The sequence below is a fragment of the Schistocerca gregaria genome, chromosome 1 (assembly GCF_023897955.1).
Source record: "Schistocerca gregaria isolate iqSchGreg1 chromosome 1, iqSchGreg1.2, whole genome shotgun sequence".
NCBI lineage: Eukaryota > Metazoa > Arthropoda > Insecta > Orthoptera > Acrididae > Schistocerca > Schistocerca gregaria.
The window spans coordinates 1,165,962,526-1,165,981,975 of NC_064920.1; the positions used below are offsets into that span (position 1 = coordinate 1,165,962,526).

Consider the following 19,450-nt stretch of genomic DNA (forward strand, 5'->3'; position numbering starts at 1 on the left):
TGCGCATGCGCGTCTTGCGGCACTTTTACGTATAAATAGAGCGACATGCACTCGCAATCTCCAGTGTCAAACACTCGCCTGAAGATGGCTGTAAGGTTGTCAGCCGAAATATCGTGGAAAGAAGTTGACGAGATCCGGCTGCAATCCCGAAATCTTGTGGAATATCCAGAGCATTACTTGATCTGGAAGATGTAGAAGAAGGAGCGACACTTCGTCGCCAGTAATGTTGAAAAAGAAATCTTGGTTCATGATCACTTGAATCAAAGGAACTCATTTGTTTATAGTATCTCGTGATCTCGTGTGATTAATCTGCCTTTAATATCCCCTTACAATTCTCCCTTTCCTGACTGTAACGTCAAATTAGCTATTTCCGTATCTTACTTATTTATCCTTAGAGTGTCTCCGTTATCTATGGTTTGTAGTACCCATATGATTTTTATTTTCTCCGTCCGTTTATTTTTGTCATACATTACTATCATTATGCCTTCTAACTACAAGTTATTACAAAGCTGCATAAGTAATTCCTTTTCTAATGTTAACATCAAATACTTAAGCAATGTCAATTATTTGAGAATCATTTCATGAGAAAAATGTTTGGTATTTCACATCTTAGAGTGTCTAGAGGTTTAAAATTTGCAGGGAATCATCACAGTAGCAGCCTTTGAGATTTTCGTACTTGTTCAACCAAGTACATTAGCAAAAACGTTGCTTAAAAAAGTTTTTCTCGCTGACCTGAAATATGTATTCATTTTCAAAATATTCGGCCATCGTGAGGTGATTGTTGTGGTGAAAGGGGTGGCTGGAAAGTGAGACGGCGCTCTATTGTCTTCAGTGTTGAGGGTAGGTTCTTTTTGTGTGCTACTGATGTGCCGCCACAGACCTGATGAACTGCCTGTTCCAGAATGCATTCGCCGACAACACAGAAGTTCGCTCCGAAGCTTCAGGGATGGGGGGATGAGGCATCTCTAATAGCTGCGGGCTCGTTTGGTGGCTCTGCAGCGTAACGGAACCAGTGGCCGCTACATTGCATACGTCGGTAACCCCGTGCTCCTGCCATATGCTCGAAAGGGAGGTGACGTGCTTTTTTCACAAGGACAGTGCAAGTCTTCACACGGCTTTTGCGATCCAACGTGCTCTTCGAGGTGTACAGCAACTGCCGTGACCAGTTACATCACCAAATCTCGCGTCAGTTTAATACGTATTGGACATGATGAAGAGGGAACCCGCACGTTCCGCATGATCTTCGAGAACCACCGCCGAATTCCAGCAAAGAAAGCAACATTCCTGGGACAATCTACACCGTGTTTTCGTAAGGACGTGGAAAAAATGTAACAGGACCTAGAGAATGCTCCACTGCAAAATTTGAGGTAGAGAACATGGGGTCGGAGAAGCCAAGTTAAAGGGGAGGTTTACTGTCTATTGCTTCGAAAAATCAATTTTTTTTACATTGTGTTTTTGGACCCATAAAAATGTTTGTTATTTGCGGTTGAACAACAAAATGCACCTAACTGAAATCGGCCTTTTTCACACACCAGTTTTTTTCTTTCTGAGGACGAGTTACTGTACCGATGCTTGGGAGGAAACACACAAAATTCAAATGAAAGTCTGAACGCGTGTCTTTGTAAGTTAGCCCCCAAGCATTTGCATTCTGGTGCGAAAACTGTGGAGATTGCGACTTTCCTGCCAGTGAGCATCTTCAGTGAAGTGTATTCAGCAATTCTGAAGACCATGACAACGATGGACGTCACCCAGGGACTCTGTACGACGCAGTTCGCCAAGCATTCGGTCGACCACCGAATTCAAGCGGCCGAAAACCGCTTGTCACCGGCCTTACGAGCGGCTCTGGAGCAGCGCAGGATAACCCAGATCGAGCAGAACGCCCTCTATGAGGAAGAGGAAGGACTAGTTTATGGACCCGAAATAGCAGACTGAACGTAAGTTACCTAATATTGCATGACTCTTCGTTTCCGACGAGGCTAATTAAATTGTCTAGGAGTTGTACCACTTTTATTCCATCAACTATAAATAATGTCACTTGGCCGACTAAGTCGAAAAATCGATGAAAAAACCCTTTTTTTTCAAATGACCGCCATTTTGTTTCCTATGGTCCAAATAACTTTAGCGAGGTACAACTCTTAAAGAATCTTATGCACTTCGCTAAGGTCAACTCAAGTTTGATCCAGACGATCCGGCTGACCTGTGACATACCGCGCGTGGAGGTCTACATCGAAACATTGTTTCGTTGCGACGGCACTTCCACCTTTGCTCTGCGACATTTCCAGTCGAAAAAATTCCAGTTTGTAGAGGAAATATCAATAAACATTTTGCCCAAATTTGACACTGATATCTATAACACTTCACGAGAAACAAATCTCAACGTACATGCTTTTTTCGGGCCAAAGATAGTAAACCTCCCCGTAAGTACATATCGAAGTAAACTTGTCTACCGCTTTGCCTAGCATTACTGTTTCCCAGCTTATTTACAACGAGCATATCTACAAGTTCATACGTACTGTTCGTTTACATGTACTTTTTTTACTTCATGCAAGGAAAAAAGGAGGACGGGCCTGATTACTGGGAAGTCATGATGCAGGTTTCGTTTGCTTTACTTGTCCATAACGTGTCTCTGTTGTATCCTAGATTCATGGCACGTTCTATCATGAGACAACGTAAATACGATACAAAATGACAGTACATCGTCTCACTCCGGCGTGGATGTCCGTAACCATCACAATGCTGTATTTACAGGTCGCTGCATTTGAAGGAAAGGTCCCATTCCATGCCCTGTGAGGTCACCTGGCCTGAATCTCTTTATTTCTTACGTGTATTTCTAAAGTCACTTGTGTATGAAACCTCAGTGGACATGGAGATGGAAGCAGTTGGCAGAATTGTAGCCGCCTGTGATGTGATTCGAAAGACACACGGGATGTTTGTCACGGTGCGTCAAAATATTGTTCGCCGGTGTCATGCTTGCGTTGAGGTTGATCGTCGTCAGTTTCAGCACATTTTGTAAGATACGGTATAAACTGTAATTTCATAGTGTTAATGATGGTATTTGCAATGACCTGTAACTAATGTAAATAAACAAGTACCCAGTAATGTGTTTTATTCCTACTATCTCTTTAAGCTGGCTTCTCCGACTCCAGGTTCCCTACGTCAAACTCTTCAGTGGAGCATCCTCCACGTCCTGTTAAATTTTTGCACCGTCTTACGGAAACACCCTGTATAACAGGATGCCGTTCGATATCTTTATGATTGTTTCCATGCGAGAGTACACGCCTGCTTTGCTGACAGATGGGGGAAGGTGGGGGGCAGAGCTGTACACTGTGTATTTATGCGACTGAGAACCCTTTATGTGACAAACCAGTTTCATTTGGTCTGAATTAGTTGCCACCGCAGGTACAGCAGGTATGTAAGACAAAAAAGAACACAGTAAGACAAGAGAACACAGTATCCATATAATCTCCCATTCTGTAATATTCTGACTGCATCTTGCGAGTTGCATGACGGGCTAAAAAGCTGAAAAATCTGTTTGTGAGCAAATGTACAGAACATGAAGATAACTTATTTTTACGTATCATACTACACCTTAGTTCTTTTTTAGTCTTATGTAGATCCGAAGGCATGTCTTTACTGTTACTTTCTTCTGTCTCAATTACATTTTAGTTACTCATACAGATTGCCTATTATGCCCAAAATAACACACTACCATCTCTAGCCTAAAGTACACCGTTCACGCACTGCGGTTTAAACGCCCCTGGTTCAAAAGTGCACTCTACGCCTCGAAACATTTGGGAAAGAGGGAAAACCGGGACAACTCTACGTGTTTCCAGTCAGCTCTTGTCCACATTCTGTACCACTGAATCTGTGATGTGTAGCTGTGATCACTAGCCTTTGCGACGTTACCGACTCTGAATGAACATCGCATTTACACTAGCGGAAGGAAGTACAACAGCCACAAGCACTGCTTCAGTGACACCGATTATAATATATGCATGCTGTGGGACTGAATATGATTTATGTATCATGGTCATCGGCGAAGAGATGGAGTTCAGAAGACCTGTCGGTTCACACTCTGTTTTGACTCTGAAGGCAGTATCTATGCTGATTGTAGTGGAGCACAGCGTTTGCAGTCGTTTGATCTGTATCGAATTGTAGACCTGCGGGATGCTGGATCGGCGCATCGGCAAACTGCCGCACATGTTGGACAGAGTGTATCTGTGGTGTGCCGTTGCTTTCAGTAGTGATCTGTCTAGCAATTCCACTCCCGTGGATCAGGCTCTGAACGTCCACGTAGTACAGACGCGCGTAAAGATCGACGCATTCTTCTAGCAGCGGTGCCGCGCGGGATAGCCGTGCGGTCAAGGGCGCCTTGCCACGGTTCGCGCAGATCTCCCCGTCAGTGGTTCGAGTCCTTCCTGGGGCATGTGTGTGTGTGTGTGTGTGTGTGTGTGTGTGTGTGTGTGTGTGTGTGTGTGTGTGTGCGTGTGTGTGTTTTGTCCTAAGCGTAGGTTAGTTTAAGTTAGATTAAGTAGCGTGTGAGCCTAGGGACCGATGACCTTAGCAGTTTGGTCCCATAGGAACTAACCACAAATTTTCAGATATTTTGCTAGCAGCGGTGGCCATCGAGCATCATCTACGTACGAAATCCGGGCACTTGTTGCACCTACTGTGTTATCAGCCATCAGTGGGAAGCAACTACCTGGAGCAGGTGTGAGTCTGGCCAGGCTAACGGTGACACCAGACACGGCATGCGGCTATTGCGGTATCGTGAAAGAGTAGACTGCAGAACGGAATAGTGCTCTATTGCCTTCAGCTGTGACAACAGGTTCTGTCTGTGTACGACTGAGGGACGCATTCGTCTGTGCCATAAACTTGTTGAGATGCCTGTTACAGAGTGTATTCGCCCACGACAGACAGGTCCTATCCCCAGGGCCATCATTTACAGTTACGATATATGTGGGTTACTGCACTGCAGCACCAAAGAAACTCGTATATGCATGCGTGATCAAATGCAGAATATGTAAACAAGCAGAATACGGTGCTGTGGTGGGCATCGCCTACCTAAGACAATTTTGAAATTTTGTGGTAAGAACTTATGGGACCGGACTGCTGAGGTCATCATTCTCCAACCTTACACACTACTTAATCTAATTTAAACTAACTTACGCTAATGACAACACACACACCCACGACCGAGGGAGGACTCGAAACTCTGACGGAGGATAGCCACGCGAACCGTGACAGGAAGCCTGTGGCTTACATAAGACAACAAACGTCTGGCGCAGTTGTTAGATCACTTACTGCTGCTGTAATCCCAGGTTAGCAAGATTTAAGTGAGTTTGAACGTGGTGTTATAGTGGGCGCACGAACGATGGCACACAGTATGTCCGAGGAAACGATGAAGTGGAGATTTTCCCGTACGACCATTTCATGAGTGTACCGTGAATGTCAGGAATCAGGCAAAACATCAAATCTCCTACATCGCTGTGCCCAAGAAAAGGTCCTGAAAGAACGACGACTGAAGGAACAATGGTTGAAATGGCTCTGAGCACTATGGGAATTAACTTCTGAGGTCTTCAGTCCCCTAGACTTAGAACCACCTAAATCTAACTAATCTAAGGACATCACACACACCCATGCCCGAGGCAGAATTCGAACTTGCGACCGTACCGGTCGCGCGGTTCCAGACTGTAGCGTCTAGACTCGCTCGGCCACCCTGACCGGCGAAACAGCATCTAAATGGGCTTTCGGAACCTTGAAGATTGCAAGACACAAAACTTTACGCCTCGCCTGGCCCGTCAATACAGACACTGAACTACTGATAACTGGAAAAATGTCACCTGGTCGGACGAGTCTCGTTTCAAATTGTATCGAGGGGATGGACGCTACTGGCATGGAGGAACCTCGTGAATCCATCGGACCTGCGTGTCATCAGTGGACTGTTCAAGCTGTTGGAGGCTCTGCAATGGTGTGGGGCGTGTCCAATTGGATAGATATGAGACCCCTGATACGTCTAGATATGACTCTGTCAGGTGACACGTACGTAAATATCCTGTCTGATCAGCTGCATCCATCCATGTCCATTGTGCAATCTTGGGCAATTTCACCAGGACAACGCGACACCCCACACGTCCAAAACTGTGACAGAGTGGCTCCAGTAACACTCTTCTGAGTTTAAAAACTTCCACTGGCCTCCAAACTCCCCATACAAGAACATTATTGAGCATAAATGGGACGCCATGCAACATGCTGTTCAGAAGAGATTTCCACCCCGTCGTACTATTACGGGTTTATGGACAGCCATGCAGGATTCATTGTGTCAGTTCTCTCCAGCACTACTTCAGGCATTAGTCGAGTCCATGCCGAGTCGTGTTGCAGCACTTCTGCGTGCTCGAGGAGGGGCTGGTGGGGGGGGGGGGGGGGCGGCAGGTGTACCAGTAGCTTCGGCTTCGGCTCTTCCGTGTATTTAGAGGTAGGGCTTACATCAGGTGCATCACAAAGAACTTCCTACAAAATATCAACAGCAAATGTGCAACAAACGAGTCGAGATTGCAAAAACTAACAGATTGTCTTCGGAGGAAATCTACAACCACTTGGTGTAAACAAGATTTTGTTGTCCATCTAGACTGCTTTCGTTTTCAAACATTGTTACGATAGTGCGAGTAAACCGTCAACATTACCAGCGAAATTTACATCATGCCTTAGAAGACAAAAAAAATTCAGTGACACAACATGTAAAATTTGCTGATGGTCTGAGGATGATTCGTGTGAAACTGGAACCGGCCATTTTAAAAGAGAAAAGCTAATGTAGACGGACAGCAAAATCTGTTAAACGAGTTAAGGTCTCACCGTTTGTTTTGACCCATATCTAACATAATCTAACATACTGTAGTGACTGTTCCATTCTCCTCCGATTTTGTTTACCGTTTGTTTCCTTTAATGCAAACATTTCCCAGTTACATTTTGTTTCAAGCCAGATTTCGATTCATAAATATCATTCGTGTACAGTATATCCAATATTCGTTTATGTAGATATTTAGAGCTCCGCAGAATGCTTTTAGTAGTTATCTGAATGCTCATTATTTTAGTTTGGGACTCGAACTTGCATTAACAAATGATATTCCGAATAATCAGAAAAATGTCGAAGTTTGGACGTAAGTCGATTTACGCTGCGAGATCATTCTGAATGAAACTCGCAAATATCAGGTCATTTTAAAAGAATAAAAAATAAATATCAGTTAATTAACTTATTTCAATCATATACAGTTGTCGAGAGCTTTCCCGGTGTTTAACACTCTCATGTTTTGTTTGCCTCCGAAGGATGTATTGTGTCATTTATCTCTCCAGACATTTTTACCGCATTATTTGCTTTCCGAATAACTATATTACTGCGAGTTACAACCGGGTTTCTGCGTAATACTGGAAGCTACGAAAATACAAAGTGTTTCGAGCATCGCTCCTATATGCATGGGCAAATAAATTTTGTTCCGCATGCATCAGTGGAATTCATTTTGCCCATCCGTAAAAACTTCTAGAGCTGTTAAATGAAATTCAAAACACTTCCAGTGAAGGAGCGGGCTACATGCATTCCATAAAAATAGTCACAAACGTAAATTACATAGTGTACATGACAAGAGAAAGGCATTTCGTGGCACCATTTTAAAAATCAGCATAAATTGCTGATAGTTTACATAAAATGTATCGTCAGATATCATCCATTGACATGAAACAAATATCATGTTCATCTGTATTGTTCACCACCGCCCGTGTATATATTTGTACTAGGAGATGTGAGTCGAATTTTTAACAACATAAATTTGGCCATAAGTAGCAAAAAATCAGTTAAGAAACTAGTTAACAATCATGAGATAAGCATGAGGCTCAGTTATCTATGACACATTTTGATAGTTTTAACGATGTACATTTACTGTTGATGAAGTCCCATACTCCTTGACAGAACGTAGGGGACGATGCGGGAGACTCGCACCGCTGTGGTTTGCCATTGCCCTCCTCGCTACGAGAGCCTAAAGAATAAACCTGAAGATCGCACAGCAAACCACAGAGACTGAACCACATTGTTCCAGGTTAGATATAGTAGAGCATCCTGATGACTATTGACTTTGAACTACGACCTCTGATATCTTTGGGAATTATAATTTTCCCACTGGGTAAGTAATAAACTCATGCATTTCCAGATTAATGCAGCATTTTGTCAGTCCTTTACCGAGCTCTCCAGATAGTATGCACACTGTATCTTTTTCCTTAAGATCTTGGTAAATGTTTTATTCAAAATGGTGTCCATTCACCTGAAATTGCAAAGAGACTATCCTAAAAGCTGCAGCGTAAATAACAAATTAAAACATGCCACATCAAAGTAATGTATTTTCCGACTCATTTTGTAAATCAGCGATATTATAGGAACCTTACATATTATTTACATTATTTAAAATGGAGCTGAGCCATGTAAAAATAGAAAACAATATTGATATTATAAGTTCTGCAGTAGGTGCTCCTTCCTCTTCCCCCCCTTTCCCCCCGCCCGCCCCCTCCCCACCCCCAAAAAAATGACATTTTTTTTATTGTCACAAACATAGTCAACCTCTTTATAAATCACTTTGAATGCATTTGGAACTTTTTTTCCATTCCCTTTTCTTTTCATTAAGATAAAGGTTTTCTGGGTTTTTTCATCTCTTCATAGTGCAAGCTCTCTTCGGATATTTGCCGTATCCATTATAATTTTAGTATTCCCCTCCAAATTTCCCTTTCCTATGCTTTTTGCATTGCCATAAAAGTTATTCTGTGGCGCCTTAGAATATATCTCACTCAAATTCTAACATTCTGCGTGGTGTCTGTTTGTTCTAAGTCATGTCTCCCTACCACTTTCGCGCAACGACGCTCTGAGGGTGTTTTTCAGGGAATTGACTAGTTTGAACCTGGGACCTGCTGCTGGTAAGGAGACACCAGACCACACATGACATGTAGAGTTCAGAAGAGCTCAGTGAGACTAGGGATGATATAATCAAATACTTAATGATTTCAGCGTCAGCTCCACTGCACTCCCTGTAAAAGAATCTTCATACTGACTAAATTTAGTGGAAGGGGTTCAAGGCTTTCCTATTTTTAGGTAGCTGGTAAAATAACGTCGCAAAGCAGTTACGTTTACCATTGGAAATTTTATTCTACTCACAAAACATTGTTTATAAATTGCACTATTGATAAAATGAAGTATTTTAATACAGGATGATAAAAACCAACTCTGTTCAACAAAAATGTGAACGAATATTCCCTGAGTGGGTTTCCAAGTTCTACAATGGATCGAAGGCTGACCTATGCCATATCACATCTATAATCTAGGTTTAAAATAAGTTTCACAAAAGAGAAAACTATCTAAATGGTCTATAGTGACTCTAAATTATCTTTAATTATTTATCTATATTGTCGTAAATTACAGTGGCTGAGGTGGCTTCTCAATAATTATATAACAGAAAAATCATCTCACTTCAGATTTTAACTTATATAGCAAATGTGAATACCATGAGCTTCAATTGACGGTCGACACTAGTATTACGTAAAAAGGGGATGCAAGAGATGTGACTTCTGCAGTTCTGAGTGAAGCCTTATGCGCTCAAAAATGCGGCATCATGTGCGTTCATCACCTTACTTCAGATTTTAACTTATGTAGCAAATGTGAATACCATGAGCTTCAATTGACGGTCGACACTAGTATTACGTAAAAAGGGGATGCAACAGATGTGACTTCTGCAGTTCTGAGTGAAGCCTTATGCGCTCAAAAATGCGGCATCATGTGCGTTCATCACCTTACTTCAGATTTTAACTTATGTAGCAAATGTGAATACCATGAGCTTCAATTGACGGTCGACACTAGTATTACGTAAAAAGGGGATGCAACAGATGTGACTTCTGCAGTTCTGAGTGAAGCCTTATGCGCTCAAAAATGCGGCATCATGTGCGTTCATCACCTTGTCGGTGTTCGTCAGGGGGCGGCGGCCAGCATAGCTCCACGCACCTCGCCATCTCGGAAGCAACTCTCTCCTAACTTATCCTTACTGCAATTACCGAAGTCGGTTTGAAAAAATTATCTTTCTTTGTTTTCATCTGACCAATCAGGGTTCCAATGTTAACCTTAAGCTCCGCCTACAAAAATTCTGTCTATCCAATGAGAAACGTTATACGTTTCGTGGTGGAGCAATGTTTTTAACATTTGCAACGTAACCGAGACGCGAAAAAGTATCACAATCTTGCAGCTGGTGTGGCCCTTTTAGTGTTATCGTAAGATCTATACTGTTCTTCTGGAGGGCTCTATATTTTAACATGGGCTGTGGGGTGGTCCTGGTGGTTGCTGGCAAAGTGGGTGTCCATCCCTTATCGTAGGGCCTTCTAGCTTAACACGGTTCTGCTCTCGCCTTCTGTTCTCGTTTCTTCCCTCGGAAATGCGTCTGTTTCACGGTGGGAAGGTATGACATGTATTTAGGCATTCTTGTGTTAGTCTGTGGTATTCCATTTGCTCACTCGTTGACCGTATTACTTTGGTTAATTTAATGTCAGGATTTATTCGGAGCTATGTGACATACTGCCGGATTTGCTTATCAATTCAGGGTTCCCTACCTCAAAATCATGTTGGATTTACCTGACACCTTAGAAAATGTTTTAAGAGATTTGCATGGACTTTTTACCATTCTTATCATATAGCTTCTCTTCGTTTCTTATCATCTCTGTCCCATTATTTCTGTTGTATATTATTGCTCTACAAATTACCCACATGTTATCTTAATTGGGTGTAAGCAGTTTCTCTTTTGAAGGTAACATCAAATCTTGAGCTAACAGTACGTTCTTTGACAATCATTTCAAATGTAGTGTAGCAATTTATTTAGTACCGAAATGGCTTTCGAGTGCTTCGTCAATCATGGGGTGACAGGTGACTGTTGCGGCCGCGTTTTTAGCGGGTGTATAACAAATATATACAAAAATACAAATTACCAGTCTCTCAAATTTCTTTATATTATTTCTGATTGTCTTATGCGGATAGCTATTTGTGAACGGCATGTCAACCTACACAATCAAAAATTTGATTATGAACAACACTCGACATTGTCAATTGAAGGAGAGACTGAATTATTTATTATATATTCTAATCCCCTTGAGCACAATATAACGCAATTGCAGCCGGTTTCGGTTGACTACTAACCATCCTCGCATAATGCTCTCACTGTAATTGGTAGCTCGTACAGTGGTATCCACATCTACATCGTTACTAAGCGTGAGTTGTCAATATTGTTTAGGTAGCAGTTTGGGGTAAGCATAAAAGGCGAGAATTCATACTGGTTGACCGATACCCGTTATCATCTAGTTGTAATTACAGCCTATTGCGATCAAGATGAATTTCTGATAATTTGCTATGCTCTAATACGAGATACATCTCATTGTTTATTTTGTTTTACTTAACCACATTGCAACGCGTTTCGAGTAAGGTCGCGAGATGTCCCGGTTTCCCCGTACAGTGCCGGATTCAGATTGAAGAAATCTAATGTAATAACGTTGCAGAACATGAAGGTAACTTATTTTTCATTATATTTATCGAAATATAGTTTCATGCGGATAAGCTGACATGTCCTTCGTGTCACTTTCTTCTGTTTAACTTAAAATTTTAATCATTCAACAAAATTATGTGTTATATCGGTATTTGACATGCACTGTCCCTAGTGACATCTCTCAGTTTCAAGTATCTCAGATGCAGTGGAGATGAACAGTATGTGGTGATGAACAATGTTAAAAGCTTTAACAGAATATTCGATGATCTGTGATGACCTCAGAATATGACGAAAGAAACGAATAAATTAACAGCAATAGAGGAGATCTCATACTCATAATGAGATATTAGGTAGTGATGAAAAATCGTCACCAAAAAATCTGAAAAATGTAATGCTTAAGCGAAAGTTAAAACATATAATATAAGATTATGAAATATACTAACTTCGCTAAGATCGAACCATGGACATAGTAAAACACAGCAATAATTATTGTATTATTTTATTTTGTAGTCTTTTCACACACATTCAATGCTCATAGCACCTTGCTCACTTAAATACTGCAGTAAATGTAGTCTGTAATAAATCTATGATTTATATTACTGACTTCGCAGAGGGCTCGAAAAGATTAGCACAGCTTCTTTCACAGACTGAAATGAAACGTTTTGGAGAAACAGCACAATTTCAGGTGTGTTTTCACGTAGGCTTCCGGAAACATGGTTGCAAATAAGCTCCTTCGGCTGATGTAGACCTTGAATTTACAGTATTCACGATTAATGTCTCGTACCACACAATGACCATGTTATTGTATTTCTCCTTTCACGAGAAATGTCCTAAAACGTACACATCCATCAGGAGCTTCACGTTAACGTAGCAGGTCTTTGCTTTGCAACATCTTTGCGCAAACTGTTTGTATTCAAACGTTCTGTATGATCCTGATGTGTTTTTTCCTGTGTATGATGTTACTCCTAGTCACTCTCTCAGTAGACAATAACATGTAATATGAGGTGAAAGCGAAACAAACGAATGCAAACAATTTATCACTTAATTTTGTCATTGCAGAGCCATATTTTGATATACAGCGTAACGAAAACAGTGTCAATATCCATTAAGAACATTAGTCCTACATTTGATACTTTGTACTGAGTGTGAGTGGCAACGGATTTCACTATAATCTTTTTACTGTACTAGGATACTGGCAAAAAATTATGAAACGAATTATTGGCTTCTTATGCTTATAAATGTAATATTACCAGATGCAAAACTATCACTATTGGCTAGAGTGAACTATATTATTAAGATATTACAGCACTTAAAAGAAAAGTAGCTGATTTAAGAATTTGTCATCTTACCAGGAGCCACGTCATCTACTAACAACAATACATTATATATACCATTTTAAAAAAAACTGTACTTGCTTCAGATATTTATCTGGATACATTTACGAAATTCGATTATGCAGAATGCCCCAGAGGAAAGACCCATATTCCTGTCAGCTACAGAGATCATCTATTGATTCAGCTGTTTCTGAAGTAGTAGTCATTTCGTCTACATCAATTTTTCGGTAGTGGTGTGATGTTTCTATTTCATCTAACTATTCTCTTCGCTCTGAATGCCCACGTAATGAAGCTCTTTGGTTCTGTCCTACTGTGCCGCTGGCTGTTGCGATGGAATGAGCGCGAATAATCGCAAGTGATATGAGTGGAGCGACAGGAAATACATGGATAAATACTTATTTCGTTGTACAAGTGGTCGCTGGAAATACCACAATTTTTTAGGTAACACGTTACACAGATGGTGTGACATGAAAGTTTCCACTGTTTATGAAGACTATCGTGGGCTTTTTCTGAGACGTCGTACCATGAATCATCGCGTTTGCTTTCTTACTATTTTTTCGTGAAAAGGATAACGTGCCGAACGTTCATATTCCATTATTGCGTGGAATTGTAGGAGAGCGTTTCTGAAACTTTTTTTATGAATCGCAATATATTTCCAGTATGATCGAGTCTTTTCCTGTCGTACCATATGTATTACAGAATTTCTAGTCTGCTCAGTCCATTACCAGCTGATTTAATGCAGTAGTAAATTTACCTTGTCACCGATATTTACATATATCTTTTTTACGAGTTGGCTGATGATAGATGTGTACAGTAGATACGTGGATAAGTAGAGGATATACTGAGTCGTAGGAGAGATGCTTTCGTTCTCGTAAACGTAGCGACACAAAATAAATTTTCCCAGGCAGGGAAAATGAGAATATAAACTGACTGCGTAATTACTTGAAACAGTTCATTTGACAGGTGTAGAACTATTTATGATTTACATTTTTTTAATGAATTTCGAATTGGTGAAAACACAGAGCGAGCTGTTGAAAATGTTAGGAATATTCTAAATTTATAATCAGTGTATGTTAATATATAGCACGTAAAAGAATAAATGTAATGAGTTCAAATAGAAATAATTATTTGAAAGTGTTCTGTTCCAATTGCTCTCCATCTTTACTTCAAATTACCTGTTTTATTGCCTGGCCAAATTTTGATCTCAACAGACACTAGATACGGTAAAACATTCCCAAATTTGGTATTCTTGCGAGAAAAGAATGGAAAAGGGAATATGAAGAAGGACAATTGGTCTTTCGGGCTGTTATTGAGCACTCTTCTACATTAGAGCACATCTACATTGTCAAGTGATAAAGCAGAAATCAAATGACATGCTGTCTGAGTCACACAACTGTGTTTAGCTGCGTATGCGTTGGAATTCTAGGACACCTGTTCAACGGCCGTGTCCACTGATGACCTTGTCATCAACAGCTTGCTTAGAAGGGCGGCGTGTCCGCAATCATCTTGCAACTCTGTGAATAAGCAAATGTTGGAACCGATTTTGTTGCCTGCTCAAATTTTGATCTCAACAGGCACTACATAAGGAAAAACATTCCTAAATTTGGTATTGTTGCTAGAAAAGAATGGTAAAGGAAATCTGAAGAACGACATTTTGTGTTTCGGGCTGTTATTGAGCACTCTTCTACTTTAGAGCACATCTTCATTCTCAAGTGATAAAGCAGAAATCAAATGATATTCTGGCTGAGTCACACAAATGTGTTTAGCTGCGTAGGTGCTTGAGGGCACCTGTTCAACGGTCGTGTCCACTGATGACCTTGTGAAGAACAGCTTGCTTACAAGGCCGACGTGTCCACAGCCATCATGCAACTCTGTGAATAAGCAGATGCTCGAAGCAGACTAGTACTGCATAAAAGCTTAATCTTTTAAACTAACAGCCTGGTGCGAACGATGTTAGTCTGTAAATTTGTTACAGCTGTGGCAGTTACCCGGTGGTACACGAAATATTTGAGGCTGATAATTTATGCGGCTCATACGGACATCAAGCTGGCCCGCGATACCAGATTGAGAAGACGAGTTGCACTGACCGTGGCACATGATGGAGGCGAGGTGCAGCAGGGCGACGGCGGCCACGCTGAGGGGGCGCTGGCGCCGGCCCCACGACCACGGCGCCGCCCACGACCACGACCACGCCGCGTCCATGCGCCCGGCCGTATCAGAGACGCCGCGCCACCGCACTGCCGCGAGCCGCCCCCAACACAGCCGGCAGGCGCGACCTGCCCGCGCGACAGACCATCGCGCACTGGCGGCATCTCGAGCCCAGCATCCCGCAGCACGCCTCCCCAGGAACAACAGGCTGTCGGCGACGCAGCAGCGCCGCGCCGCGGTCGAGCTGCGAGGTGCCCCCGTGGTCGCAACACGCCTTTCCTGCTGCCTGCGCGCACGACGCTCTCCACTGACTCGAAACACTGTACAAATGACAGAAACTAGCTTATTTTCAGAACCGGTCTGTAGTGACAGAACTTTGGCCGGCCGCTGTTACCGAGCCGTTCTAGGCGCTTCATTCCGGCACCGCGCCGCTGCTTCAGTCGCAGGTTCGAATCCTGCCGCGGGCATGGATGTGTCTGATGGCCTTAATTAGGCGGTAGTACACTACTGGCCATTAAAATTGCTACACCACGAAGATGACGTGCTACAACGTGCTGTGACATGAGGAAAGTTTCCAATCGATTTCTCATACACAAACAGCAGTTCACCGGCTTTTCCTGGTGAAAAGTTGTTGTGATGCCTCGTCGAAGGAGGAGAAATGCGTACCATCACCTTTCCGACTTTCATAAAGGTCGGACTGTAGCCAAACGCGATTGCGGTATATCATATCGCGACATTGCTGCTCACGTTCGTCGAGATCCAATGACCGTTAGCAGAATATGGAATCGGTGGGTTCAGGAGGGTAATACGGAAGCCGTGCTGGATCCCAACGGCCTCGTATCACTAGCAGTCGAGATGGCAGGCATCTTATCCGCATGGCTGTAACGGATCGTGCAGCCACGTCTCCATCCCTGAGTCAACAGACGGGGACCTGTTCTAGACAACAACCATCTGCACGAACAGTTCGACGACGTTTGCAGCAGCGTGGACTATCAGAGCTGGGAGGCCATGTCTGCGGTTACCCTTGACGCTGCATCACAGACAGGAGCGCATGCGATGTTGCACTCAACGACGAACCTGGGTGCACGAATGGCAAAACGTCACTTTTTCGGATGAATCCAGGTTCTGTTTACAGCATCATGATAGTTACATCCGTGTTTGGCGACATCGCGGTGAACGCACATTGGAAACGTGTATTCGTCATCGCCATACTGGCGTATCACTCGGCTTGATGGTGCGGGGTGCCATTGATTACACGTCTCGGTCACCTCTTGTTCGCACTGACGGCACTTTGAACAGTGGACGCTATATTTCAGATGTGTTACGACCCCTGGCTCTACCCTTCATTCGACCCCTGCCAATCCCAACATTTCAGCAGGATAATGCACAACCGCAGGTTGCAGGTTTTATACGGGCCTTTCTGTATACAGAGAATGTTCGACTGCTGCCCTGGCCAGCACATTCTCCAGATATCTCACCAATTGAAAACGTCTGGTCAATGGTGACCGAGCAACTTTCTCGTCACAATACGACAGTCACTACTCTTGATGAACTGTATTATCGTGTTGAAACTGCCTGGGCAGCTGTACCTCTACACGCCATCCAAGGTCTGTTTGACTCAATTCCCACTCGTATCGAGACCGTTATTACTGCCAGAGGTGGTTGTTCTGGGTACTGATTTCTCAGGATCTATGCACCCAAACCGTGTGAAAAGGTAATCACACGTCGGTTCTAGTATAATATATTTGTCCAATGAATACTCGTTTATCACCTGCATTTCTTATTGGTGTAGCAACTTTAATGGCCACTAGTGTGTTTCTAAGTCTAGGAGCCTAATGACCTCAGATGTTAAGTCCCATAGTGCTTAGAGCCCTTTGACTCATTTTGACAGAACGTTTTCGACAACTAGTGGCACGTGGTCACATTGTGCTTTTACTGTCTGAGTTGAGCTTCCGATTCATTAACTCACATACAATAGACTCACAGGTAAACACACTTTACCAAAAATATTTCACTTCTAGGGGACATGGTGCTAATGTCGTATAAACAGTCTTTGGGCTTGATTATGCCATCAGTTCTGCGACGAATTGAATCCACAAGTTGCTGTAGGTTCGCATCATCTAGCCAAACAAACGTCTCACAGATTACACCTTGTAGAGGTACCTAACTGCGGGAATGTTGACACGACCAGACATTCTTACACTCACCAATAACATCACTGTGGGCCCCTATGAAAAGCCTGAATAGCCACCTTTTCCACTTTGTACTGGCAGGAAACAGCCAGTGAGGACCTACCGACAGGGATGTGGAGCCATGGTCGCTCCAGTGCGGCGGCCAGTTCTCGATTGAGGATCCATGGCTGCCAGCAGCCGTTCGATGTGGTCCCACTTATTCCCGATTTCATTTAAATCCAGGGAGTTTGGTGGCCTGGGGACTACAGTTAACTCCTTTTGGTGTTCTTCGAGCCATGCACAGACACTGCGAGTTGTGTGACATGTTGCAATGTCTTGCTGGTAGATGACGTTGTGTCGACGAAAACCGAACTGCATGTAGCGATGAACATGGACCGCAAGGGTAAATGCATATTTTTGTAGGTCCATTGTGCATTCTAGAATCACCCTGGAAATGCCACGAAAACATTCCTCATACAACAATTCTGTCTCCTCTCTCCTCTGGCCTGGATCTGTCTGACGATTGTCGCAGTTTCACGCCGCACATGCTACGTGCCATCCTTAAAGGCCACCTATGGCCGCTCAGTGGTCTTCCAGCAGCGGTATTGTCGTGCAAATTCCAGACTTCGTACATGATGAGCAGAAGTCAGCATGGTTTATCGCTCAGTAGACTTCCAGCTGCGGTATTGTCTTGCAGATTCCAGACTTCGTACATGATGAGCAGAAGTCAGCATGGTTCATCGCTCAGTGGACTTCCAGCAGCGGTATTGTCGTGCAGTCAGCATGGTTGCATCAACCAGGAGCCCGCAGCGGAGGCCCATGTGGAGCAGCATTCGCTAAATGGTTTGCAGCCTCTTGGTTCACCTGAGAGGTCAGTTGCTGAATGGTTGCAAGTCTTTCCACGCATACACATTTCCACAGCCATCGTTCACGCCTGCCATCTATGGCCTGTGGCTCTCCATAGTTGCCTCGGCGCCGATTTTGGATAGCATCATTATGCCATGCACGTTGAACTTTAACTATAGTGCACGCAAATAGTATACCAAATTTATCCATTTCGAAAATGCTTGCACCCCCGGCCTGAAAGGCAATGATCATGCCCTTTAGGACGCCAGGTAAATCACTCCGTTTGTGTCAGCAATTGACTGTTTTGCACTTCTTGTCTCTCTCTCTCTCTCTCTCTCTCTCTCTCTCTCTCTCTCTCTCTTTCACTCTCTCTCTCTCTCCCTCTCTCTCTCTCTCTCTCTCTCTCTCTCTCTCTCTCTCTCTCTCTCTCTGTGTGTGTGTGTGTGTGTGTGTGTGTGTGTGTGTGTGTGTGTGTGTGTATGTGTATGTGTGGCTGGGCGAGTGGGTGGGTGTTTGTGTGTGTGTGCGGATGTGGGCATGTGTTTGTGTAAGTGGGTGAGTGGGTGGCCGGGTAAGTGAATGAGTGAGTGAGTAGGTGGGTAGGTGAGTGGGTTGGTGGGAGGGTGGTTGGGGGGGGGGTGGTTTGGTGGATTTGTGGTGAGCCAAAGTACTACCTTGCTTTAAGGCTGGACTTCTGGGATGCCTAGGTCTTAGGATTTATTGATGCTGTATTAAGACATAAGCTGAGGGGGAGACATCATAGCCTTTGGCCACACTAAAGCTGTTAGTTGTTGTTGGATACATTTATTGGGGGGAGTCAACGATTGCAAAAGGGATCTGCTCTCATTTCTATCATTATAAGGTGACAGCGACGGCATATACCAGGTGTAGGGCAGGTGTAGGGAAGAATCAATACGCTAAGAAGTGGGATACGGAAGTTCTAAGGAATGACGAGATACGTTTGAAGTTATCTAACGCCATAGATACATCAATAAGGAATAGCGCTGTACGCAACACAGTTGAAGAGGCATGGACGTCTCTAAAAAGGGTCATCACAGAAGTTGGGAAGGAAAACATAGGTACAAAGAAGGTAGCTGCGAAGAAACCATGGGTAACAGAAGAAATACCTCAGTTGATTGATAAAAGGAGGAAGTACAAACATGTTCCGGGAAAATCAGGAATACAGAAATACAAGTCGCTGAGGAATGAAATAAATAGGAAGTGCAGGGAAGCTAAGAAGAAATGGCTGCAGGAAAAATGTGAAGACATCGAAAAAGATATGATTGTCGGAATGACAGACTCAGCATACAGGAAAGTCAAAACAACCTTTGGTGACATAGAAGCAACGGTGGTAACATTAAGAGTGCAACGGGAATTCCACTGTTAAATGCAGAGGAGA

At 43.2% G+C, this 19,450-nt stretch overlaps 1 protein-coding gene across 2 annotated transcripts in view; it reads right to left on the bottom strand.

Moving 5' to 3' along the window:
* Nucleotides 1-15,187, bottom strand: part of LOC126284182 (lachesin-like) — a 1,090,923-nt gene extending 1,075,736 nt beyond the window's left edge. For both annotated transcript variants that reach the window (XM_049982939.1, XM_049982929.1), the window contains exon 1: nucleotides 14,974-15,187. In XM_049982939.1, the coding sequence (XP_049838896.1) occupies nucleotides 14,974-15,088 (115 nt within the window). In that variant the 5' untranslated portion in view covers nucleotides 15,089-15,187. The remainder of the gene's footprint in view (nucleotides 1-14,973) is intronic.
* Nucleotides 15,188-19,450: the final 4,263 nt, after the last annotated feature.